The sequence below is a fragment of the Bombus vosnesenskii genome, unplaced genomic scaffold, assembly GCF_011952255.1.
Source record: "Bombus vosnesenskii isolate JDL3184/JDL3185 unplaced genomic scaffold, Bvos_JDL3184-5_v1.1 scf7180000013316, whole genome shotgun sequence".
In the NCBI taxonomy this organism is placed as follows: Eukaryota; Metazoa; Arthropoda; class Insecta; order Hymenoptera; family Apidae; genus Bombus; species Bombus vosnesenskii.
Window position 1 is genome coordinate 186533 of NW_022882962.1, and position 25269 is coordinate 211801.

At 29.7% G+C, this 25269-nt stretch overlaps 3 protein-coding genes across 7 annotated transcripts in view; 2 read left to right on the forward strand and 1 right to left on the reverse strand.

The window, feature by feature from the left end:
- LOC117235577 (E3 ubiquitin-protein ligase MIB1-like) overlaps nucleotides 1-13905 on the forward strand; it is a 159234-nt gene extending 145329 nt beyond the window's left edge. For both annotated transcript variants that reach the window (XM_033497754.1, XM_033497755.1), the window contains exons 2-7: nucleotides 8370-8589; nucleotides 9253-9563; nucleotides 10659-10833; nucleotides 11088-11289; nucleotides 11405-11568; nucleotides 11823-13905. In XM_033497754.1, coding sequence (XP_033353645.1) covers nucleotides 8374-8589; nucleotides 9253-9563; nucleotides 10659-10833; nucleotides 11088-11289; nucleotides 11405-11568; nucleotides 11823-11963 — 1209 coding nt within the window. In that variant the 5' untranslated portion in view covers nucleotides 8370-8373 and the 3' untranslated portion in view covers nucleotides 11964-13905. The remainder of the gene's footprint in view (nucleotides 1-8369; nucleotides 8590-9252; nucleotides 9564-10658; nucleotides 10834-11087; nucleotides 11290-11404; nucleotides 11569-11822) is intronic.
- A 3008-nt stretch (nucleotides 13906-16913) lies between these two features.
- Nucleotides 16914-20521, reverse strand: LOC117235575 (cytoplasmic dynein 1 light intermediate chain 2). Of its 2 annotated transcripts, none has more exons than XM_033497750.1 (10): nucleotides 20363-20521; nucleotides 20115-20188; nucleotides 19664-19780; nucleotides 19349-19579; nucleotides 19009-19219; nucleotides 18731-18919; nucleotides 18548-18662; nucleotides 18356-18472; nucleotides 17448-17601; nucleotides 16914-17356 (listed from the first exon to the last, which is right to left on the reverse strand). In XM_033497750.1, the coding sequence occupies exons 1-10, from the start codon at nucleotides 20449-20451 to the stop codon at nucleotides 17241-17243; spliced, it is 1413 nt and encodes a 470-aa protein (XP_033353641.1). In that variant the 5' UTR covers nucleotides 20452-20521; the 3' UTR covers nucleotides 16914-17240. The 2 variants fall into 2 exon arrangements, with proteins under 2 accessions (XP_033353641.1, XP_033353640.1); XM_033497749.1 differs by having other exon boundaries at nucleotides 18332-18472.
- Nucleotides 20522-21106: 585 nt separating this feature from the next.
- Nucleotides 21107-23640, forward strand: LOC117235576 (WW domain-containing oxidoreductase). Of its 3 annotated transcripts, XM_033497752.1 has the most exons (8): nucleotides 21107-21160; nucleotides 21241-21306; nucleotides 21478-21542; nucleotides 21780-22016; nucleotides 22130-22325; nucleotides 22415-22600; nucleotides 22709-22964; nucleotides 23039-23640. In XM_033497752.1, the coding sequence occupies exons 2-8, from the start codon at nucleotides 21272-21274 to the stop codon at nucleotides 23246-23248; spliced, it is 1185 nt and encodes a 394-aa protein (XP_033353643.1). In that variant the 5' UTR covers nucleotides 21107-21160; nucleotides 21241-21271; the 3' UTR covers nucleotides 23249-23640. The 3 variants fall into 3 exon arrangements, with proteins under 3 accessions (XP_033353643.1, XP_033353644.1, XP_033353642.1); XM_033497753.1 differs by lacking the exon at nucleotides 21107-21160 and having other exon boundaries at nucleotides 21167-21306; nucleotides 21891-22016; XM_033497751.1 differs by lacking the exon at nucleotides 21107-21160 and having other exon boundaries at nucleotides 21171-21306.
- Nucleotides 23641-25269: the final 1629 nt, after the last annotated feature.

The following is a 25269-nucleotide window of genomic DNA, read 5'->3' on the forward strand; positions in this document are numbered from 1 at the left end:
ATAACCGTAGTTGCATTCCGCGTTAAGTTCTACATAATTTAAGGATATCGCGAGAAAAGTTTAAATACATTTATCGTCGACCAAGTTTCGAGGACTTTTAAAGTGTAACGAAGTTTATCTTCTTCGTATTTGACGTTGCATGCATATACGCAACATTGTATGATACTTTCGTCAAATATTATCTAACTATGTGATAAATATGTTTATAAAACTGATCTCGAAATAGAGCGTTACGCGGTCTTCACAAAAGTATTGGAAAAAGATATGTTTCTCTTATTAATAATCGATAAAATTAACACTTTTCACGCAGTCAAAAAAAGAACTGGATTCTACAAGAATTAGAATTCTTTTCTACGTTAAAATTTGTATTTCGGTAGTTGTATATATAACTGTTATAAAAATTTCATTGTGATATTTTAGTACTACATACCGGATGAGTCGATAAGAGAAGTACTATCTAAAAGAACTCCTTATCTATCGATTTTTATCGAGAAGCGTATTAAATGAATTACGTTGCATTTCAAGGGACTCATCGGGTAAATGCAACTTTATTTTCTAATATATTTTCCGAGATATCTAAATGACCTTGGGCTTTTCACGTGACGCAATATATTCTTTATGACATTATTTCATCCAACTGGACATTCTCTACAAAAAAAATATTCACCTACTTATGGCGAAAATCTATTAGTTTGGCGGATATTTCAATTTTAATTTGTTTTTCGTACGTTAAATTTTACAAGTTAAAGTTAAAATATCTGCCAAACTAATGGTTTTTCGGCATAAACTTAGCACTTTTCTGTAGAGAATATCCAGCTGGATCAAGTAATGTTATAAAAAAATATACAGTGCTATTTAAGACACTCCAGGTTTTTTTTATATCTCAGAAGATGTAAGTTATAAAAAAATAAGATCTTGAATCTAGTTAGAAATTAGAAATATAATTCGTTTAAGAGATTTCTCGAACAAATCAATAGGTAGCGAGTTACTTTAGATAGTACTACTTTTTATTGACTCACCATGTACATGAAGAAAACTTGATAACAACGAAGTGGAGCATATCGACCATTTAATAAACGAAATCGCAAGTGGATCTCTGCCTAGATGTGAGAAACGTCGTACATGTAATGGAACGAGACATCATATGACGGCGACATGTTTGATATCTTGGCACGTCACATCATATGCATAGTAGAAGATACGTCACGCAAGTGTCAGTTACAGCAACCAAGCAACGGGATGACGCGATGCTGACGATATTGCCATTACTGCCGTGTCTATGAAGTTTCATTTTTTGCAAATTAATATCATCGTTGCTCACGCGTTACGCAAGCCAGCACACGATTAGGCTAACTTCGAAATGACTACACGCCTCAAGGATAAAACTGTTCTACGAATAAAGCGTGCAAATGGCATCATCAATGCTAATAAACAACTAAACGTCACAAACTATTGGCTCATGCTTCCTTTTATTCCTGACCTAGAATCGACCATCTGCTCGAAACATTAAAGATTTATTCGCGAAAACGCTTTGCGAAACGATATTCAACGATATCGCGGAACAAAATTTTTAACGATGGAATAACAGAATTAAAATGTTCCTTGTAAGCATACCAATTCGAATAATCACAAGAATACTTAATTAATATTAAAATTCTAGTTTTCTCGGAATTTTATCACAGCAATGTACATACGTAGTGACGATATTTATTTAATCCGTTGTAGTTATATACCGCCAACAGCGGTTTGATTCTATTGGAAATATAGTTGGACGCTGCCCTGGAGAATATAGCCAAGAAAATATTTATTTTGGAGAGGAAAATATTTTTGGACGGCGTTTCAGCTAAACTCTCGAAACACACGGAAATTGATTTTTTTTATACCATCCTGAGGGTATTTTACTAAAAGTAATATTTTCTTCCTCCTTTCTTTAGGTAAATAGAGATATAATTATCATTCTTGGCAGCTTTTTGCGCGCATTATTTATCAGTAATTAACAATTACAACCTTTTTATCGATTTTTGAAAATTATCCTTCGCACGCTACTAAATGTATCGTATTAAATAATTTTGATATTTCATAAACAATTATATATATAAACAGGAATACGTTATAGTTGTTATTAAACATTTACGGATAGGTAACAATGTAAGTAATAGCTGTTTAAGTCTGCGAATCATTTTAATTACCTTCTTTTAACTTGTAACGAACGACATAGAAGTTATTTCAATATAAAACTAATGTGAAATTTTATCTTTACAATTTAATATTTCACAATAGTAATGCTAACAGCGCGAAAATTATGCTTGTAACAAATGTCTTACTCGCGAAAAAAGTAATTCGTATAAAATAATCCGTTATTCCCATTGAACGTTTTAAGTTTGAAATATCTGAAAAATATCCAATTATCGTGAAACGTTTTTCTTCCTCTCTCATTCAATTACATTTCTTATAATTTGTTCCTTCCAAAGAATCTTCCCGATGCACTTTATTCTCGAACTCTTAATCTCTCGGAATCATGAGATCGTCCCCTGACGATCGAAAGCTAGTTTGGAATTCGGAAGTTCCAAGTCGAATTACGGAAATATCTTGAGAGTTCCGTATACCGTCGACCTTATCCTTTTCTACTACGGATCTTCTCCCCAAAGATTTTCTCGTCGCTCGATTCTAAGCAACGTAATAAAACGTGGTAAAGCATGAAAATCAGTCGATCGATTCTGTCGTAGAATCGCCTTGAAGATATTGTATAGAGTCGAAAAGAAGTTAGAATTTTTCCAAGCGATTATATCGCAGCGTTACGCCAAAAGCACAACTTAATTAGTATTGATCTTGAAATTATAAACTAAATTATAACTGTTACAGACTTTCGATATAATGGTAATAATAGTAACGATCATTTGTTAATGTCGACGGAACAAGCCCTTCGTTACAGTAAGTGTGTAAGTACATAACTGTAACATAATGTAAAATTACACGTAGCACAAAAAAAACGGGAAAAGTTAATTCATACGAAATTACGCTACTGATTTTAGGAGTTACATGTTCAATGATTAGAGACGCTTATATCGGTCATAAAGTGTGCGATGAGTTTCAAGCACGAAGAGTAAGTGTATGTATATAATGATATATAAATTTTATTGTATTTACTTTATAGTAATTTGGATTTATAGTCTGGTGATTCCAAAAAGGGTAGTAGCTTGCGATTATTGTAATTTATCATTGAATTATACACTTCGTCGTAAAATTCATATATTCTTGCTACAAATATTTCTAAGCTTCATTGTAAGTATATAGAAATAAGACAACGAAACATTTGTAAAAAGGATATTCATGCAAGTAGAATAATTGAGTAACCATAAAAAAAATTCTAAAGTAATTGCAAAGGATATTGCTGGCTATGAGATTCCATTACGCTATAATATATAAAAAGTGGAACATTCGGAAACAAAATGAGGCTAAATAGCATCATAAATCTTTTAATTGAAGCTGCATTAGTTTCGGTATAATCGGTTTATACCTACCGATTAAGTATTAAAGTCACAACATGATTGCAGGTTTCTTTAATACGTACAAAACTCTGTATCAAAAATGTATCGAAAATAAATGCATTGAATTTCTCGTTATAAAAAGTGATTCAATTTAAACGAGTGCAAAATTGACAGGTTAATAATCCGTACGAAGCGTACAATGCGTTACGAGTGTTACTAATTACAAGCTTGGTAATTGTACGATCGAAGTTAATTTACTGCGGAAATTTCGTATAAATCCCTATTAATATAGTAGCCGTAACGAATCATTTATCAATTCTCAAGTTCTTAAAGTCTAATAAATAATCTGATAAAAGACTTGTTTCGTCCATGTTATATGGCTAAAATTGTATATCTTAAGCGAACAAAATAATATCTAATTGAACATCTTTTAAAATATAATAAAATGATTAAATAAAGTTTCTGAACTTTGTATATTCAAAAAGGTTCCAGTTTCTATTATCAATTGACTTATGTATAACTTAAGTCAATTTTAATATGTCAGAAATATAAATATTGAATAAAAATATTTGCATCTGCAGGTATTCTATTTAATAGAAATAATAAATAAATGATAAGAATGAATCAAACAATATTGTTGTCTCAAAGCATATTACACGTTTTTGAACTTAATGTCTGGTATTAAAATTTTGCAAAATATTTTAACCTTTATTTTTGAATAATATTAATAAATGTAAATTTCATTTCCAGTTTCGTGAATAATATTACAATATTTTATCTGTCGATAAATTTAACGTACGGTCTTCATGCCACGAATGTTAATAACCAGTGTTTCTGTTTAATTACATCAATCAATCAAAAATGTTTTACATTATACTTTATAACGTTTTCCTCGTTAATCGCATAACTTAAAGATGAACTTCGTATTGCTGAAAGAAAAATGAAATCAATTAGAGAAACTGATCTGACAACATAATCACTAGAACAAAAATATTGGTGGCAATTATTTTTTATTTATTGGTTCATGAACCACCGTAATTGCAACGATTATTAGTGGTGGTAAATCACACGGAAAATTCATAAGGATAAACGAATCGTGAGAAGATTATTATATAGAAAATTTGCGTTGGAACAAAATAGTACAGTATATACAAATTCAATGGGTGTACAAATGAATAATTCAAATTTCTGTAGTGAAACTAAGTTGCTTTAAAAAAAAATACCACAAATTTTATCAAAAGTTCAATCAACGTATTTATCGTTGCTTTCTATGACTTTAAGCCATCTATTAGGTAAATGATGATTCCATCACGAAAAAATGTGGTATCTTCTTTGTATAAGATCCAATATTGATCTTCATTCTTTGGACAACGCTAGACAATGTTTCTGTGACAAAAGACATCGTGTCCTGGATGGAACGTCTTGCAGTATCCAATTTATTCACTAGGCATTGCTCACTCGGATTATTATCTATTTCGATCGATGAAACACGCCTTATCCAATTAGTGGATGAGATACAAAAATGACTTGACAATTGGATCTTGTCTAAGGACGCATTTTTCCGTGATGGAATTCGTCGCTTATCCGATAGACGCCTTAAACTTATAGAAAGCAACGGCGAATACTTAGAGCAACCTGCTGTATTTTTTTTTTTTTTTTTTTTGTTTTTTTTTAATAGACTCCGAGTTTCACTGAAGAATTTTGATTATTCGTTTGCACAACTAATATACGAAAAACAATAGGAGTATTTGTATTTACGTAACGTAATGTAACATATATTTTGTTCGTATTTATTCATAGCGATCTTTAATACATTATTATTCATAACATTAGCAATATCTCGAAATATCATTGTCAATCCCAACGATAATATTAGTGGTAGATTCTAATTAATATTTGCGCGATTCTGATAACACCTGCGCGAAGAATAAAAAAAAATCTAGACAGCAACACCTCAGGAGAAGCTGTTTCCTTAATACGTTAATGATATCAACTTGTGAAAACTACGTCGGATGCAAACCTTAATTAATATTAAACTATTTACAGCTTTTAACGTCATAATACCGTCGCCGATCCCTTTTGAATATTTATACCGGTAAAATTGGCGAATTTTTCCGCGATCTCGTAACTGCGGTTGCACTGGAAAACGCGCTGCGAGCCATCGTAGACCGGGCTTAATAAAAAAATACGCCAGCGAAGCAGCATAAAAATTTTATAGTCTTCGATGGCGGTCTTCCAGGCGCAAACGGAGAGACGTAAAATGCGTAATGACGCTGAGAAATCGAATAGAACGGGGAAAAGGGCTGTTAGCCGCGAGCAAATCGATTCTGCGGTAAAGCGACAATTATACGAGTCGATGCGAGTAATGGACTGTTTCCGTTAATCGTGCAAATAGTATTTCCTCCGTTCCTTTCTTTTAGTTGTCGTTACAGAAAATGTTATTCATTGTAATTGAGTCGTTCTTGCTAGCCATGTGAAAAATGATTTTATCCTGCAAATTGGAAATTAGAAAATAAGGTTGAATTACGATTCAGACTTTTGTGACGTTAATTTTCATTTAACAATAATAATAGATCCTTTAGGATCTCGTAGGTTCTCTGTGGATTCTAAGAGACAAGAAAGTTGATAAATATGTAAATAAATCAATCACGTTACCAATGTTACAGGTTACTTATGAAATTTTATGTTCTTGTATTATTGTCTGTGCAAATTTTTTTCTAAAAAAAAAATATCTTTTTGTATATAAATATCTTTTGTATATAAAACGTGAAAGATATATTTATATGTAATATTTCATACCGTAACTTCCTTTGCAATTGTACTAATGTTACGAACACTTTCTAGTCTCTTACTACGCCTGATTAAATGTTGTACGTAGAAAACATACATCGTAAAATGGTACTAAGAAAAACACTGGAGTTTAGTTAGCACCAGGTCTCGAGTTTTGATTTATGGTTGTGCTTTTTTCGAATAAAAACATTGACAAAAGACCGATCGTGTCGTAGGATGCTATCTTTAAATCAACATTTACTCACAATCGTATTTTTGATCATTAAATTTCTAAAAGTCTTACACGCGATGATATTGACCATTTCGTATGCAACGAGTTGAAAAATAAAAGTTTGACGTTTATCGGAAACGTATGTGTCAAGTTGCACGTAAAGTAAGCACTTATATACGTACATATACACGTACGTAGAATAAACATATGCATAGCTGTCGTGCCACAGCGGTGCTGGTACCTCGAGGAGGTCCTGTCAAAAGGCAGCTGTCACGTCTCTTTCCGGCTGTAGCCCCGAGGAAAGACTGTCCATGGGGTCCACAGGCAACACAGTCATAGATGGTGGTATTTTTTGAAAACATCGACAAAAGGAAGTCTTTATAATTATCACACGCCAAAGATATTCAGGGCCAAAATGATTATTGAAATTGAAGTTCTGGCCAGTTGTATGGAAAAATTATTATACAATATATCGATAATTGTCGCGTACGTGAACAGAGACTTCCTTCTTAAGATCTTAAGAATTGTATTAAAGTAAAATGTACTGAATTGTATTAAAGTAATAATATTATAATCTTCGAAAGGATAATGAAATAAAATATATGAAAGATTTATATCTTTGCAAATTTTAATCTCATTAGTGTATGATAAAATGTAATCTTAAATGTAATCTTTATGCTGCGAGCTTGCCTGAGTATTAATTATAGCGCAGTTTATAATAATCGTATTAAAATTTCAAAGCGATTATAGTAATTTACGAAACTTCGTTGATTCTTATTTCCATTATCTGTCCGTTTAGTTTTCGTCTCCGGCTGTATATTAATTATGAAATAATGAGATTGATTTAAATAACGACACAGACAAAAATTCAAAAATATCTTTGATGGGGAAGTCATTTTTCAAAACTCCGATCAGAGGAATGAATACGGTCGAATTAAAAAGATGAATTTTCAACGAAAACAATTTCATATTCACGTTGACCATTTCGTGATACAGCATGGAACAATATATTGTAGAATATGCAGAAACATGGATATACTATCGTAAACATCTGTTACTAAATAATCTACGAACAGCGTCATTACCAGCCAGAGTTTGCAGGATTTGTTAATCGACAACCGTGTCTGTTAATGATGTCGTGGCTATAAACCGAAAGGATTTCAGTTGATTTCTGCGTAAACTGACTATGTATTCGTATCGACAGCGGCGAAAATCCGCAGACGACGAATATCTGTTTGATTTCGTGCTATTTATCATCGGTTAACTGCACGCGGCGACACTAATGCGAAGCAATAATGTGGCATCGAATTACAAACGTTTGCCAAACGACGTAATTGATTGCCCATCCTTTGATAACAAATCCGTTTTGAATTTGCTAGTGAAAATCACAATTTCCTGATCGCACATGTCTAAACGCTCTTTACACCGGAATAACATTCAGGACGATCGTCATTAAGTCCCTTCTTTCTCCCATTTCTAAAGCTGGATTTCTCATGGATTTGTTTCTGAAAAAAAATTGATGAATTTCCTTCTTTAAATAGCTGTTACTATTTTATGTTATTTTTTATAATTTCATCTTTGCTTCTGAGCTGTGTAATTGCTAAAACGTTTGAATCGTTAATATTGTTAAATCGTTAAAAACGTCAAATTTACGTGTACAATGTCTAAACTAAATATTTTTGCTTGTTTGAGTGATTATTATTTATTTTAATAAAAAATCAAGTGAAATTTCACACATAACAGCCTCATAATAGCCTCTTTGTCGATAAAAATTACAAATTTTCCTCTTGAAATTCGAAGTACAACTAGAATGAGATATTACATCGAAAAATCATTTTATCGGTCGTACTTTAAACGTGATATTTTTCTTTTGATTACAGCGCAATGCGGGTGCTCCTCTCGAAACTTCCGAGACCATGGATAGTTGACGAGAAAAAGGACGATGGTTACACGGCCCTTCATCTGGCTGCTCTGAACAATCACGTCGAAGTTGCTGAACAGCTGGCACGTGCTGGAAAAGCTGACCTGGATTTGCAAAACGTCAATTTGCAGACCGCGTTGCATCTCGCTGTCGAGCGACAGCACACGCAAATCGTTCGTGTACGTTTATTTCATCGTCAAAAAGAAATCCTCACTTCTGATCCGATGCTGCACAAACGATTCACTGAACATTTCCGATGTTCCAATTCCTTTCGAAAACACATTCCGAACATCAATCTCAATTCCACCCATGAAAAATCGAAGTATCTTTCTCAATAAAAGACTTTTCTTGTTCGATCTGACATGACTTTGTTAAACGATGATTTACTGTCTAATGTACAATGATGAACAAAAGTATTGACACAGATCGGATTTTTCCGTAGAATCCTCTATAAATCTTCAGTATACGTGATACTTTATCAAATTTTTTTTATAAAATATAAATTTCAAGTCTAAGGTTTAAGTGTATCATAATTCGCCATCGTTAAGCACCTCTATTTAACAAACAACGAAAGTTACATGACGAACTGTTCTTAACGATACATGGAATTTTAATTATTGTTATATCGATACAAGAATAGATCCTAGAACAATTTTGGAACTCACATAGATAAGAAGATAATTTAGCGGCGAGACACAGGGAATCGGAGCAATGTTAGAATTCGATCGAACAATTCGAGATACGCCAGTTCATACGTAATTAAAATGTTCTTAAACCGACACGGATTAATTTCGCCACGGGTTAGTTCGATAATTAAACGGGACTCGTAAATCCTGTTGTAGCTGCTGGTACGCGAAGGCGCCAATTTAAACGTAGCAGACAAGGACGGTGACACGCCTCTTCACGAAGCCTTGAGATATCACACTTTGACGCAGCTGCGACAGCTGCAGGATGTCCAGGACGTAGGGCGGCTCCTGATGGGCCTGGGCGCGCAAGGACAGGACAAGAAAAGTAGCTCGTTCATTGCTTGCTTCCTGGCTGCCCATGGGGCTGACCTGGAATTGAAGAACAAGAAGGGACAGACTCCGCTCGACCTCTGCCCAGATCCAAATCTCTGCAAAACGCTAACTACTTGCCACAAGGACAGAGAATCGTTAGTAATTACAATCTACCTCATCCCGCAGTCACATAAGCGAAACGTCGCAGTTCATTGAGAAGTTTCAAATGCGGGTGTACAAAATTAAAGTTCATACTACGATAGAGCCTTCCGTATTCGATAGAGAGACGAAAATGTTCGGATAATAATGAAACTTTCGAGTAATAGGACAATCACTCTTTTGACATTGAATTTCAGTTGTTCGAATAGAGATCGAGAAAATTTCAAGTACTTTTTTATAGCTTTCTCCAACGGTTGTTTTAAATCTTTATCCTATTTTTTTTTTAATTATTTATTTCGACCATAAATTATAAACTAAAGTCGCAATATCATCTTTTTGTTTTAATGATAAGACTGCTTTTGAATAAAAATATTTGCACGTCAAGAAATACATATCTATAACATTTTATCAATTATAATATCTATATAAAAAGTTAATAAATATTTAATTAGAATTTAGATACGGAAGTGTCTGATTTATAAGAAGAAATATTTAAACACAAGGGTATTATTAATTTCTTCTATAGAAAAAAAAAATGTCTTTTGTTATATACATGTGCACACAATAAAATAGTTTGCAGAATGAGAAGACGTTCGAGAAAACAACGTAATCTACACTTACTCGGATGACACGCGACTGTTTGGCACGTGGCATTCTGTAATTACGACCGCTTAATATGCATTCTGGTCAAAGGAAATAAGATTATATCTTACTGAAGCGTGCAAATACACGTCTGTAGCCGAGTAATCTCTATATTTTCGAAGCATAAACTTCCCTATGCAGCATGAAACTTCTCATATAACCGATATTACGCTTAATCAAATCTTATGAACACGTTCAATTTACACTTCTAATTTTTCTATCTTTTTCTGTACGCGACAAAGAATAATTTGATCCTTTAGAAAAGAATTTTGAGAAGTATTGCTTCCTTTATATTATTTTTATCATAAGATTGTAATAAACACGTCTACGCATTATTACAAAAAACGCGTTTTGTATTAGATGTATTCGGAAATATACCAAATCAGGCTCTACATCCAAGATGTGTCAATTTTTTGTGTGCATTCACTATGCATAATTATTACTCTCAGGGACAACATCGAACCGGCAGCTCCATCAGCCACGATCGACGAGTGTTTGGTCTGTTCAGATGGAAAACGTGAAATGCTTTTCAGCCCTTGCGGACATGTAGCTTGTTGTAACGCTTGCGCGCCAAGAGTGAAGAAATGCCTGATCTGCAGAGAAAATGTCCTTTCAAGAACAAAAGTAAAATACTATCTTGATAATTTTAAAAATTCGTATTGATAGAACGTTGACCGTAATTCACCGATAACGATTCCGCGATGATGATAGGAAATAAATTTTATTTCCTCTAGGAATTTATTTCTAAAACTTATTTCTCATACAAAATTTGCAAAATTATCCATACATTCGTGAACAATATTTTAATACTTTTGATTAGAAGGAAAAACAAAGAAAGTGAATTACCTGCTTTGAAAACAAATTAAACGTATTTGCAGATCGAGGAGTGCGTGGTTTGCTCGGATCGTAAAGCTAACGTACTATTTCGTCCGTGTGGACATATGTGTGCTTGCGAAAGCTGCGCTGCCCTGATGAAAAAATGCGTTCAATGCAGAGCTCAAATTCAGCACATGTTACCGTTGTCGATCTGTTGCGGTAGAGGAGGCGATGTCACTTACGTTAAAGCGACCAATGCTTCAGGTACGAAATTAATAAATAATATGTATTAATAATAAATGAAATAGATCCGATAGGAGAAATATACTAAAAGCGTAAAAATTATTTATGCATATAAATAATCTTTATGCGTTAAAAGGTGCAACGATAACAGACGTGAAGAGTGATCAAGAGGAAGAATTATTATCGCAACAAAATACTGGAAGTGGAGGAGAAACACTTTTGATGAACAACGGTAGCCGAGATACATCACACAGCGATATACAGAAACTTCAACAACAACTTCAAGATATCAAGGAACAGGTATATCGTCTTTTATTATATGATTTGTTATATGTTTTCCTTTCTTTTTGAATTTCATTTCTTCCTCGAATGAAAATATGTAGAGCGTAATTTACAATCTTCGTCTTATAGGAACTGCAACAAAAAAAAAAAAAAGATTGTAATTTTACACAGAAAATAAAAGCTCGGAAAAAATGTTGATTAAATTGTACAAAAATAAGTTAATTGAAATTTGTATTAAGTACATTGAAATATTTTATTTTGTATCTTTACAGACAATGTGTCCAGTTTGCTTAGATCGTTTAAAGAATATGATATTTTTGTGCGGCCACGGCACCTGTCAAATGTGCGGAGACCGGATGTCGGAGTGTCCAATATGTCGGAAGGCGGTAGACAAACGAATTTTGCTCTATTAAATCTAGAAAACTGATTATCGTTCGGAGCTAGAGTTTCATTTAGATATATAATAATGAATGATAATAGTAGGAATAATTAAATATTGCATCTATTATCTGATTCAAATTTTGAAAGTATAGATACGTTTTATTTTCGATACTTTCAACCTCCACAAGACTGTAACATAAATTAAGATTTTGTTAAAACTATCAAAGTATATTTATACATATACTGCCTATTCACCAAATAAAATTTATACTAATTAATTCTAATAGTTTTTATACTCCTATTTTAAAATTTTAGGAAACATTTATACGAATTAATATGTATAAAATATTTTTATTTAATTTCATTACATCTATCGTACATAAGTATTATACCATAATGAAGACATAAACAGGCTATTCAGTGTAATCTGTTCCACGATTATTCTTATTTTGAATAAGTATTTCCTAAATATATTCAAGCATGTCAAACATATATATGCTTAAAAATTTCCCAATCTTTTAAATAAATGCTATGAAAGATATATACAAATCAGAGGAAACCGAATGCAATATTTACTTATTCCTCCTTTTTTTAATCTGTTAACGGGCTCCGTATAATTTGTTCCTAATATTATAACTTCAGCATATTTTCACGATATAAATATAATCAGGCAATTAAATGTATACACATACATTAGGCTGAGTCATGAAAATGAATTATAAGAATTATAGCAAAATGCCAAGCAAGTTGATCGTATCTATGATGAAATATTGAGATCGTATCGAATAGCGCTTCGACCTTATTTATTTCTTCAAAATTACCAAGTTTGATTCAGTAATGTAAGTTAATAAGTAAACTATTGTTTTCTAGTAATTGTTATTAGTCGAAAACTCTATTAACCAATATTTTTAAACATATATAATGTTTCCATTTTACGCTGATATATAGTCTATACGCACAATAATTCTTCAAAGACATTCGTTACTTAACGTTACTTCAAATGTACAATTAAACGTAGTACTTATAGTGTCGAAAGCCAGCAAACACCTTTCACAAAGCTTTTGCTTTCCTCGATTAGGAGCAATAACGAGTGGGATAAGAAAATTCGTACTTTAGAAAGTAACAGATACCCGCAAATTCTGCATTTCTTTTTTTATTTTGCTGTTTTCCTTCCTGCAATTATACAACAATAACGCGTCTTGTATACAGTAATTTATAGATACAATATTTTTTTAAGTGCTTTTTTTTTGTTACTTTATCATTTCTACTACACTTTATTAGATGTAATTTGTACTTACCAGTATATTTCCATGATTATAGATTTTGCATCCTATAACAAAAAATTTTATTCCGCTTTTGTAATAATTATCGAAAGGATATAAATTTTTAAGACTTTCTAGTTTTTCTTGTCCCGCAAATAATTTGCATGAATTTCTTGTAAATACTTCGCCACTTCCTGTCCTCAATCTTATTGCCAATACTGTCACATTTGCTCTCCCTTCTTGAAACTGTATAAAGTATCTTATTATTAGAAGTTTCAATATTCCCAATAATAATGGATACTGCCAATTACTTTTATAAATCATGAAACGTTTAATTTATCATTAAATATCTAATTAGTTATATAAAAATATTAGGAAAATAATTATCATTATCATTGTAATTCAAAGTTTCCCCTATTTCCGTAATTTATATATATATATATTAAAGGCAATGAAAAGATTACGCAATTTAATAAAATTAATTTAATTGACAGTAATTTGCATAAACATTAATAATAGTAACTATCTATATTTTAGAAAACTATATAATAACTTATTCAATTTACTTCCCTCTTTATAGTGAGGAAAGAGGGGAAGCAAAGTTTTGAAAAGGTAATAAATATGAATATTTGTTGGCTCATAAATAATCTTTACAAGACTTTGCATCTTCTTTCTTAGTATCGCTATTGGTAGAAAAATGTAAAAAAAAAAATAATGCTCATTGACTATACATCCTGAAAAGAATATTTATAATGAAATAGAAAGAAAATTTAGCTTCGTATTTGAATCGAACTAATCGGCATAAATTTTCTACTTGTAAAATTAGTAATTGATATTTATATCATTTTGTATTTTTTCCCTTTTCGAAAAATATTCATTCTTATAATAATTTTTTGCTTTGTGAATTTTCGAGAAATTATGGTAGGAATAATCAATAATTGTTAATTGCACTAACAAATATCTTCCTTTATTTAAATTCTGGCTATATAGGTACGACCATACTTACGTTTTGTGATGCAAGAATTCAGTAAAAGAATTATAGTCAGGTAATACAAAATCTTTTAAAATAAAATATGCAATCTATGATTATCCTTGATATCGCATAATGTTAAAATTAATGTTATGAAAACATTATTTTTTTATACATAGTGTTAACATCAAAATTTTCATTTTTATAATTTTTGGAAAATATTTTTGTAGTAATTTGAATATATTAAACGAATATAATAAATTCAAATATTTCATTTAAGTATTTGAGATAAAAAGAATATTTCACACGTTTGAAATAAATTTAATAAATATTAAGCAATAGTCTTTATTAATATGGTCTTACCTATAAATTAATCTTCGTTGTGAATATTACAATACTATGTAGTGCTTTTAACTATTACCCCTTGCTCTTCCATTTACAATATCTTTTTAGAAGTTTTTGAAAGGCAATTATTATATGCGTTTAGAATAGGAACTTTATTAACTAAATTTAAAATAAGTAGACCAATAAACAAGTATTAGACATTAATATTTAATTTAAAACTCCATTTTCTACAACCCTAGATCATGCATAATTTACCTTGAATCCAATAGAATAAAAAATATTTAACACAATTATATATATTGAAATAATCAGAAACATTATAAAACATTTACATACATACCCGTTTATCATTTTGAAAGATCTGATTTATTAATGGAATATAAAATTGGATAAACAAATGAAAAATGTAGTAGATATTCAACAAAAATTTTGATTATTGAATAATTAAGTTTTGTAATATCTTCTACTATAATTTTTATTGTAAGTTAATTATTTGTTAATATGGAGTCTTAAAGAAGATACAAAATGTGAATGGGCAACATATAGTTTTTGTACCATTCCTGTTATATAATATTTCTGTAAAAGGATACATTTTACCTGAGAATATTATATATAATAAACAGCATTAAAAATGATGTATAACATTACAATGGGATTATAAAATTTTCTTATGAAATCTGAGTAGAAAAATCAATTGTAACAATTTTTTCATTTTCAAGATGATAAAAATATTCGTAATTTCATCCCTTTGGTTACTTAATCGTTGATCCTATTGTATTGTCTATCTCTTTGGCGTTTGCAATGGAAAAAACATTGTAACAGAAACATTGTAAGAAAAATGTTACGATGATTAGAAATACTATCTTAATACTTGTATTATTCTATTACGTTATACATATAATCATCTCAATTGTATTCAGGGAAATTATAACAATAAATACATTTGTTCAACCTAATAAAGAACAATAGTATGTTAAATATTCTTATTTATTGCGCACATATTAATAAGTTAAAATAGTTTAATTCTGATATGTATCTATTAAGTAAAATTTTATATAGAGGACAAATAATAGAAAATTATAGAATGCAATTAATATTTTATTAATTTAATAGAACTTTCTATTTCTCACTGAGAACATCAAAATATAGATATTCTTCCATGTCATTAAAATCATTAAATATTTAGTACCAAACATAAAAATATCAAATGAATGTAAAATAAATAAGATTTTAAAGATACAAATATTTTTAACTCTTTTAAATTACAAGAAATTGATTGCGGTATATTGCTGTAATAACAATAACTTCTATGTTTATGAAAAATTATTTATTTTTGATCAGGAATTTTAATTACTTCATATACAGAAAAGCCACATTAATAACTGAATTTACAGATTCTTCTCTTTTACATAAAATTCTTTTAAAATTTGACAAAGAAGTTTCACTCGCCTTGTAACCGTACACTCCAAAATTCATACCACGAATTATCTTCAAACCAAAGACAAGCCCGTGTCCTTGGTTAAGAAATCTCTTCTAAATCTAACATTCATATAAAATACTATCTCACACATTCGTATGGCCCATTTACGTTACAGTAACGGCACTTTATAAATTAGACCGAATACAAGAGAAAATTATTCAGCCAACTTTTATTAACGAGAACAATATTGTATAAATAGAATTATTTATTTATTAGGAAATGAAATGAAAGCATTGAAGAGCAGTAAAAAAATCCTTACATCCTTCATGGATGATTATTAAATAATTTACTATAACGAGCTGTAGGGACATGTGCGTAAGCATAATTGAATGTATTACTATATTAAATATTTAATTACGTTAATTCAATAACTCTCTAGCTGTAACTTTGTATTGTTACTGACAGTCAGATATAACAAACGAAATCATTGATAGATTGTGTGACATTTCGTTATTTTCTGTTTCTCAGTAACATATTCGTTTCTGAATCAAATTCAACTGTTCTTATAAATTAATTCCAATTCTTTGCGACCCATTCAAGTGTGATTAAAATTTTTGTTGCACATTCATAACAAACAATTAGTACTACGTCAAAAATTTTAATACCAAAAGAACCATAACACAAGGAATGTGCAAATTATAATTATAAATAAAAAATGTGCAATCTACAACCTAAAGAAAATTATAACTTTAAAAGACTAAAGAAAAAATTATTTTAGATTATACAATTGTGCTTCATTTCATAAATTGATACAATATTTTATAACAAAATTTCATAAAATATTAATACGTTGTTATATATGTATATATTTCTATTTAAATAAATTCGACTGAATATTTGTGCTTTGCACAATATGATTAGTTATTGATTAAAAATTTCTTGTAAGTATTTTATAACTATGACAAGTTATTAAAAGTTGTGAGTATTTTTTAAAACAACTGTATTAAATTAATAAATGACAAAAATCTTAAATCATAATAAATGACATAAAATATAATAAATACAAATAAAATCTTTTTAGATCATTATAAATTACCAAATTAGTACATGCATTGCAATATTATTAATACAAAATGATAAAAATAATTTCTGTATCAGTTTCAAACATTGCAAATGAAGATGAAGATCACACAGATATATTTTATATTCAGTGTCATTCAATTATCCTCAAAATGTTATTATGGAACTGATATTTATGATTTATAATTCAATACTTAACTCCCAATATGGGTCGCAAAGAAAATATACTTCCTTAACATTCAGATGATGAATTTAAGTTGGGAGGAGACATTTTTTTCGTTCGAGTAAGTCGATCTAATTCCACTGCTGCATCATTACACATAGTTGCTTTATCTACTGATGCATTATCTGAAATAAACAATAAATCGAAATTTTTAACTTTAAAATGTTATGAAAATTCATAATATACTACATTCTTATAATGCATTATAAAACTTACCAATTTTTATCGGACTCGTACCTACAGTACCTGGTGATCCAGGGCTTCCAGTCTTTTTGTGAAGAAGAGAATTGAAGAAGTTAGCTAGAACACCTTCCCCAGATTGCGCAGATCCAGTACCTTTGGGATCCAACTTTTTATTTGGTGATGCAACCTGTATAAAAAATATTTAATATTTGCAAAATGGTATTTTCTGTTATATTCATAACAGATCATACCACAAAGATTAGAACATGCTTTTGATCGTCCACTGTAAAAACACATAGTGATCTCATTCACCACAAAGTTACTGAACAATGGAATATGTAATTAAAATTTAGCCTGTCAAAGTATGAAATAGTCATGTATGCAAATATGCTTTTTCTGTACAGTAAATCTAACAAAATACACATATTAACATTAATTGTTAGCTTAGATTCTAAAATGTAAAAGAACACAATATAGTTTATTAAGATACAATATTATCTTATAATTATATAATGAGAAGCTACTAATCTAAACATAAGAATATATAAACACTAAGCAATGCACGAATTGATCTAATTGATTTAATGTCAATGCAAAAAAAGTGCTCGATGATCCTAACATTAATTTACAAAAAATTGAATAAGAAATGTAAATGCTATGTGTCAGATAATTACACCCAAGAATATAAAAAGCAACACTCGCTCAAACATCAATTAAAGTCAAAATTTTCGGGGTATTACAGTCAGAATATTTTTAATATGAATAAGCATTATCTGTTAAGAGATGAGGATATGATGATAACATACATGAATACATGATATATATACATAAATTAGCCACAACATTGTTATTCAATGCTGAATGATTATTAACTGCATGTAACATGACAAGCATGCTCCAATTATAAATGGTATAACCTGAATAACTGGTCCAGTGCTTGCCTGATTCCTGGTTGTTGGAGATCGTGTTGGATCTTTTATACCTAATAATGCGGCTTGTTGTTTCGCTAAGAAAGCTTGTTCTTCTTCTGCCTGTACTTCTACTTCTCTAGCTACACACTAATTAGTAAAATAATATTTTACTATAAAGTCCTTAATATTAAAAAAAAGTAATTTATCTGTACACACACATACTTTTCTGTTTGTTGATGGTTGTGCAATTACATCTCTATAGTAATCATCTGGTTTCATTGATTGCAAATTTTCATGAAGAATACTAATCTTTTTCATATTATCCCAACCAGCAGGACTGTAAACAAGAACATCTTTAAAATATTAAAAATATATACAAATATTTACTCAATTAAAATTACATACATGAGAACTGCATCTTTTTCGACGACTAAAGCAGGTGTTCTAAATGGTAAAGAATAAATTCTATGTGTAAGATATTTATAAAGCAAATCACAGTTTTTATCTTCCTTTGCTGATGTGTAGAATAATCCTGCACCATATTGCAAACAGAATCGTCTTATCCACTGTTGTATAAAATCAAAATGTTCATCCCTATAAAAAATTAAAATTATTGAACAAATAAAGTAAATTATTACCACCAATTATATCTTTTTTTAATAGCAATTATATTATGAACTTACTTATAATCATGTTCTTTCTCAAGAGTAGACATATAATCAGTTTTGGTAATAACAACAACAACATCTAGGCCTAAATTTGTTGTAAGTACTCCTTCTGGTAGTGGTAAATTATCCATTGTATCGTCATCTAAGTTACGACTAGTTCGCCTTAAAGGACTACCAGGATCTAATTCATCTCCAGGTTCTGTATAATCTTGCCACTTTTTTACATCTAAGCACATAAAAAATGATTTGAAAATTTGAAAAATGATGTAATTAATATATCTTTTATTATTAAATGAACACATGTAACAATGTAAAATACATACTATGAAAGAAGTAATTTAAAAATGTGACTTACTAAATTGCCTGCATCGTTGCCAAGTATCATTATCTAAAGGTAATTTGTCAATATGATCTCCCAAAAGTGCAGCCCAGGATTGAAGTTGATCGAGGATAGCCCATGGAGTTGTCATTGCAGCAACTAACATAACAAGTGTATGTGGAAATCTTTCTGCATTTAATGCGAATCTTAAAAGATTTGCATGACCAGGATCACCATCTAATACCCATACAGATAATCTTGTTTGATCTGAGTAAAAAATTTAAATAATAAAACTTCATTACTCTTCACCTGCTATAATTAGAAACATTATCAATTCTTAATTGATATTACCATCTCTATAATCATCTCTGACATCAATATAAGCAAACTCCAAACCGGAACCTTTCTTTGGATCTTCTACGCCTTGTAATTTAGCAATGAGTGTTGTTTTTCCACTTTCATTATCACCTATAAATGAAATGATTTCTTGCTACCATGTACATGTGTAATCTAAATACTTAGTGAACAGCTTTATTATATAACATATATGTCATAAACATTTATATTATTATCATTGAATATGTAAAATTAATTTTAAAAATCTTAAGAAAAGATAATAAATTATACGTCAAATAAAAAATCAAACAAATAGGCAACCATATGTTACAAGCAACATTAAAACAAAATTACATGTATAAACATTATATTTGACACTCATTATAATGCATAACATTTATGCATGACACATACACATATCTTCAGAATCTTGCATTAATTAAGGAAAGTAATTACTCAAACTTACCTAAGACAAGAATATTCTTGTTTGAGGGTAGTTTGTTACTGCTACTATTTTGTACTTCAGCCAAAATAGAGGACCTGTATAAAAGGAGACAATTAAAAATAAAGTAAATTATTAAAAATGACTAATTCTCTGACTTCTAATGTGTGGCACGCAAGACGAACGTCAAAATATTTATACGTTGCAATTGCCTACTGCAATATGTATGCTTTATATTAAAAAAATTTCGAAAGCAAACTTTTTACACATACCATAAGTTGTCTTTATTTTCTGGATCTTCCTTTTTCTTCGATTGAAACCCATTGCTCTGCAACATCATATCAATTGCCGTCGCTGCCATTATCCATTTGACAGAAATGAAATCTGCTATCGATTGTACGCAAACTGCGGGTGCGGCTCGCAGTTAACTTCATTCAGAACGGAATCTTAAAAGATCAAATGTACGTGTAAGCTTATATATGTTCATTTTCTGTACTTTATATTTCATATTTAATTGTTATTCAATATTTTATTTTTGATAATACGTCTTTTAATATATATATGCGTATTATTATAAACATCTAACAACATTTTTCTATTAATATATAAATTACGTACACATTGAAAATTACACTTTACTTATGCAAAAAATTTAACGTTAATGGATAGTTGGTCTTACTGTTTATTCCAAATTAAAATTTAATGAATCATGAATGTATAATACACAGGCACATACAATGTATATATGTAGTATATTTAAATATATATGAAATAAAATAATATAAAATTAAGCAAAATAGTCATATCATATCTGATAACAAATTTTAAAATATTTATAACTATACCGTTTTAATATTTTTTCTTTAAGTAAATATATAAGTATTTTATATAATATCTGTATTTCAAAAAACATTTTCTTTTATCATTCATTCTTTTGATTATAATGTTGGTAACACATCAGATAAACCGTTATTTGTTATGTACTTTTTTGATTATATTGTTGGTAACACATGATATAAATCGATATACGTTATAGACTCATGGTATAAGCAAATACGTACTCAGTAAACCCAAGTAAGGCGATAAAGAATTCAATATAAATTAGTATAAAATAAGAAGAAAAGAGGATGATTTTAAATGAATCCGATAGTGAAGATGAATTACCCCCTGGATGGGAAGAAATGACAACTCCTAATGGAAATGTCTACTATGTAAAGTAAATAATAGTATTCGTTATATATTATTATTGTTATTATTATGATATAAATTATAGATATTAATAAAACCTAGTGTTACATCCAGTACTTAAGACTTAATATAAAATTATCTATCTATAATACATCTGTAAAATGTAATTTTGTAAATCTCAATACTATTTTGTTTTTAGTCATTATACAAAGGGCACACAATGGACACACCCTAGAACTGGTCGAACAAAAACTGTTGGGGGAGGTACAATATTACTATATAAATTTTTATATATGTACAATCTAAATTTTTAATTAACCACTTATGTCATAGTACATATTAATTTATAATATTTAAATATTTACATCTATGTACTTTTGATACTTAAATATTTACATCTATGTACTTTTTGAACTTGATGATAAATAATTATGCAGTTATTAACAAGTTTCAAACATTAACTGTTATGAATAAAATTTGATAATGTTATTTATCAATAAGAACTGCCATCTGGATGGGAAAAACGTGTGTCAGAAGATGGTCAAGTCTTATTTGTCGATCATATAAATCGTACAACAACATATACTGACCCTCGGCTTGCATTTGCTACAGAATATAGAGAATCATCACAGCCTATAAGACAACGTTTTGATAGTAGTAGCACAGCATTATCTGTTTTACATGGTCGAGACTTAAGGGGTAAACTTGCCATAGTTACAGGTGCCAATACTGGGATAGGTATATATGTTACATACATTTCATACTATTCAGATCAGTTGTAATCAACAATAATTCTACCTTTATAGACAATTTAGTATGTTATTTTTCTCTACCTAATTATATTTTTTAAGGATTTGAAACAGCTAGATCATTAGCTCTACATGGATGTAAAGTTATCTTAGCTTGTAGAGATCTAGAAAAAGGTGCAGAAGCAATACAAAAAATACGACAAGAAAAAGAAAATGTTATGTGTGAAACATTACATTTGGATTTGTCATCATTATATAGTGTTAAAGAAGCAGCTGATGAATTTAACCAAAAATATAGGTATGCTTAGATGGGTAAAACTATCATTAATAGCAATATATTTTCATAACAAATTTACCATATTTACATTACATCTGTTACATTTTTAGCACTTTAAATATCCTTATTTTAAATGCTGGTGTCTTTGCAATTCCGTATGCACTTACAAAAGATGGTTTTGAAACAACATTTCAAGTAAATCATCTTTCTCAATTTTACTTTACTCTTTTATTAAAAGAACCACTACAACGTTGTCATAATTCCAGAGTAGTGATAGTTTCAAGTGAATCACACAGGTATTTAAAACATTTTAATAAATATAATATTGCATATATTATATAATAACAAATATCTTCTTTTTCTGTAATAAAAATTAATATATGATATCTTATTTTTACCAATAGATTTTCAAATTTAAGAAAAGAAGAAGATTTTCATCGATTAACTTTATCTCCTCCTCCATATAAATATTGGTTTATGGAAGCATATAATAATTCAAAACTATGTAATATCTTGTTTGCACAAGAATTAGCAAAACGGTGGCCTTCTGTAAATGTCTTTTGTTGTCATCCTGGTAACATGGTTTCTTCTTCATTAAGTCGTTATTCATGGATACTCCGATTAATGTTCATGCTAGTACGACCTTTTACAAAATCGCTGGTAAGATAATCAGTTATTTAAAACAGAATACTTGAGAAAACGTAATTACAATTTTTTTTTTTCAAATCACACAGCAACAAGCTGCTAGTACACCAGTTTTCTGCGCAAGTGCACCAGAATTGGAAGGGATAACTGGATGTTATTTCAGTAATTGTTATCGTTGTGATCCATCAAAAACTGCATTAAACCCCGCACTAGCAGAAAGATTATGGTTTGTTAGTGAAAAAATGTTTGTTTCTGCTATAAAAGTTAGGAAATTTCATGAAAAATTTGATTTAAAATGAAAAATATTATTATACAATATTGTTATGAATGAACAGAAAACATGAATTCAAAGAATATTTTAATCAATCAAAAATTTTTAATAGATTTAAAATATTAATAAGAAATTTATATCTATTTTCATCACAAATTCTATATTCAATAAATTTGGTTTTATATCTTTTGTAATTTAATACATTTTTCCTAAATTCTATTTATGGTCGTATATGAAGCTATTTATGTATTGGGTTGCTTGGAAAGTTCCTCCTAATTTTTGAGAAAAATTCAAACGTAGCACATTTAAATATCGATATACATTTATTGAATTATATAGCTGCCATTTTGTTCCACAATCATCCTCCATCTTTCAATCAACTTGAATATTCCATCCTTCCAGAACTTCTTAGGTTTTTCAGCAAAAAACGTTGCAATATGATTTTTCAGGTTGACCAAAGAGTTAAAGTTTTTGCCATTAAGGGAATTTTGTAATGATCTATATAGCTGAAAATCTGAGGGTGCAATGTCTGCTGAATATGGTGAGTGGGGTAGCACATCCCAACCAAGCTTCAACAGCTTTTGTCAAGTAGTCAAAGATATAAGAGGCCGTGCATTGTCCCAATGAGACACCCTTCCGATTAGATAGTTCTGGACGTTTTTGTTCAATTGCTGTCTGTAATTTGTTTACTTGCGATTCATTCCGCTTTTTCCAGGATCTTTTCCACTCAACATTATTATGAATAGTGCATTTTTCATCTCCCGTCACTACTTGCTCTAAAAATGGTGTTTCTCGCTGCGTTTATAGAGTTAATCGCAAATGGAAATGCGATCCATCAAATCTTTTCCTGTTAAATTTTGGGGGGAACCTATACATCAAAACGGTTTATATAGTCAAGCTTCACAAAATGTTCGTGAATAGTAGATTTTGGTATATTTCTGCTAATTCACATGTATAGCGTAGGTTATTCTCGACCAATGTTTTGATCTGATATAACACAGTTCTTTCTGATATAACACCGTTACCATAAACAGCGCTTATCTTGTTTGCTACTTGTGTGACATTTTTGCCCTTCCACATTTAAGAGCATATAAAACTAACAAAAGTTTATATATAATATATTCCAATCAAACCCTTTTCTAAAGATGCCTGAAATATCATCTTTTAGAATATGGACACGTGTCATTTGTTTTAAATTATTCTGATATATTCAAACCTGTTGTAATGTCACCTACCGAAAACAGCACAAACTTTCCAGACAACTCAATACATTAAAAACATATATCTATGTATATTGAGATTGTATTCAACTATTATTTTTTGTTAAATTAAAAAAATGGACATCTTTCGTGAAATGTTTACAAATTAATTTTAAGGAATTTAGTTGATGTGTAAGAAAAAAGCTTTTTTCCTAAACTTTTAGAAGATTTCATGTTTTCAAATTAAATTAGTATGATATATGTAAAAATAAAAAAATTATACAAACTTTTTTTCAGTAATATTTATTTTATAAAATTTCTAATAAAATTAAAAAATAAAAAGAATATTTTTCCTACTCAAATATTCATGTAAAATTTAAATACGTAACAAAATATTTTATTCAGTAACAAAGAAAAAAAGCTGTGCTCATGTTTTTTCAAACAAATTGGCAATATATGTGAAAACAACAGAAATTCATATACACAAACATATAAAAATGACTCATTAAATACTTCCGATTTTGTACGAAACGTAAAAATTAAAAAATTAAGTAGTGAAATTATACATTATCTTTTGGAATCGTTATGCACAACTACGTACACAGATTTTTAGAATCTACTATTGGAAATATATTTGGCAGAGATATAACTTGCAGAGAACCAATTCATCGATGCGATGATTATCAACCACGTGTGTTAGTAGAATTTGGAAGAACTGGCATAAAAGTATGTATTTAAATAATAATTCCTATAATGCAATTTATTATGACTATTGAAGTATCAATTAACGAATTACAAAATACTTAATTTTTAAGGAAGAAAAAATTCTAAACTCATTGTAGTTTGTATT

What these genes read in the sequence shown, in the direction of transcription:
- LOC117235575 (XM_033497749.1), bottom strand. Translation starts at nt 20,451, where the DNA reads ATGGCAGCGACGGCAATTGATATGATGTTGCAGAGCAATGGGTTTCAA. An exon ending in CAGAGATGATTATAGAGATG is followed by an intron (nt 19,580 to 19,663) that starts GTAATATCAATT and finishes TTTTTTACTCAG; the next exon opens with ATCAAACAAGATTATCTGTA. An exon ending in GCAACGATGCAGGCAATTTA is followed by an intron (nt 19,220 to 19,348) that starts GTAAGTCACATT and finishes TTATGTGCTTAG; the next exon opens with ATGTAAAAAAGTGGCAAGAT.
- LOC117235576 (XM_033497751.1), top strand. Translation starts at nt 21,218, where the DNA reads ATGATTTTAAATGAATCCGATAGTGAAGATGAATTACCCCCTGGATGG. An exon ending in AACAAAAACTGTTGGGGGAG is followed by an intron (nt 21,543 to 21,779) that starts GTACAATATTAC and finishes TTTATCAATAAG; the next exon opens with AACTGCCATCTGGATGGGAA. An exon ending in GTTTCAAGTGAATCACACAG is followed by an intron (nt 22,601 to 22,708) that starts GTATTTAAAACA and finishes TTTTACCAATAG; the next exon opens with ATTTTCAAATTTAAGAAAAG.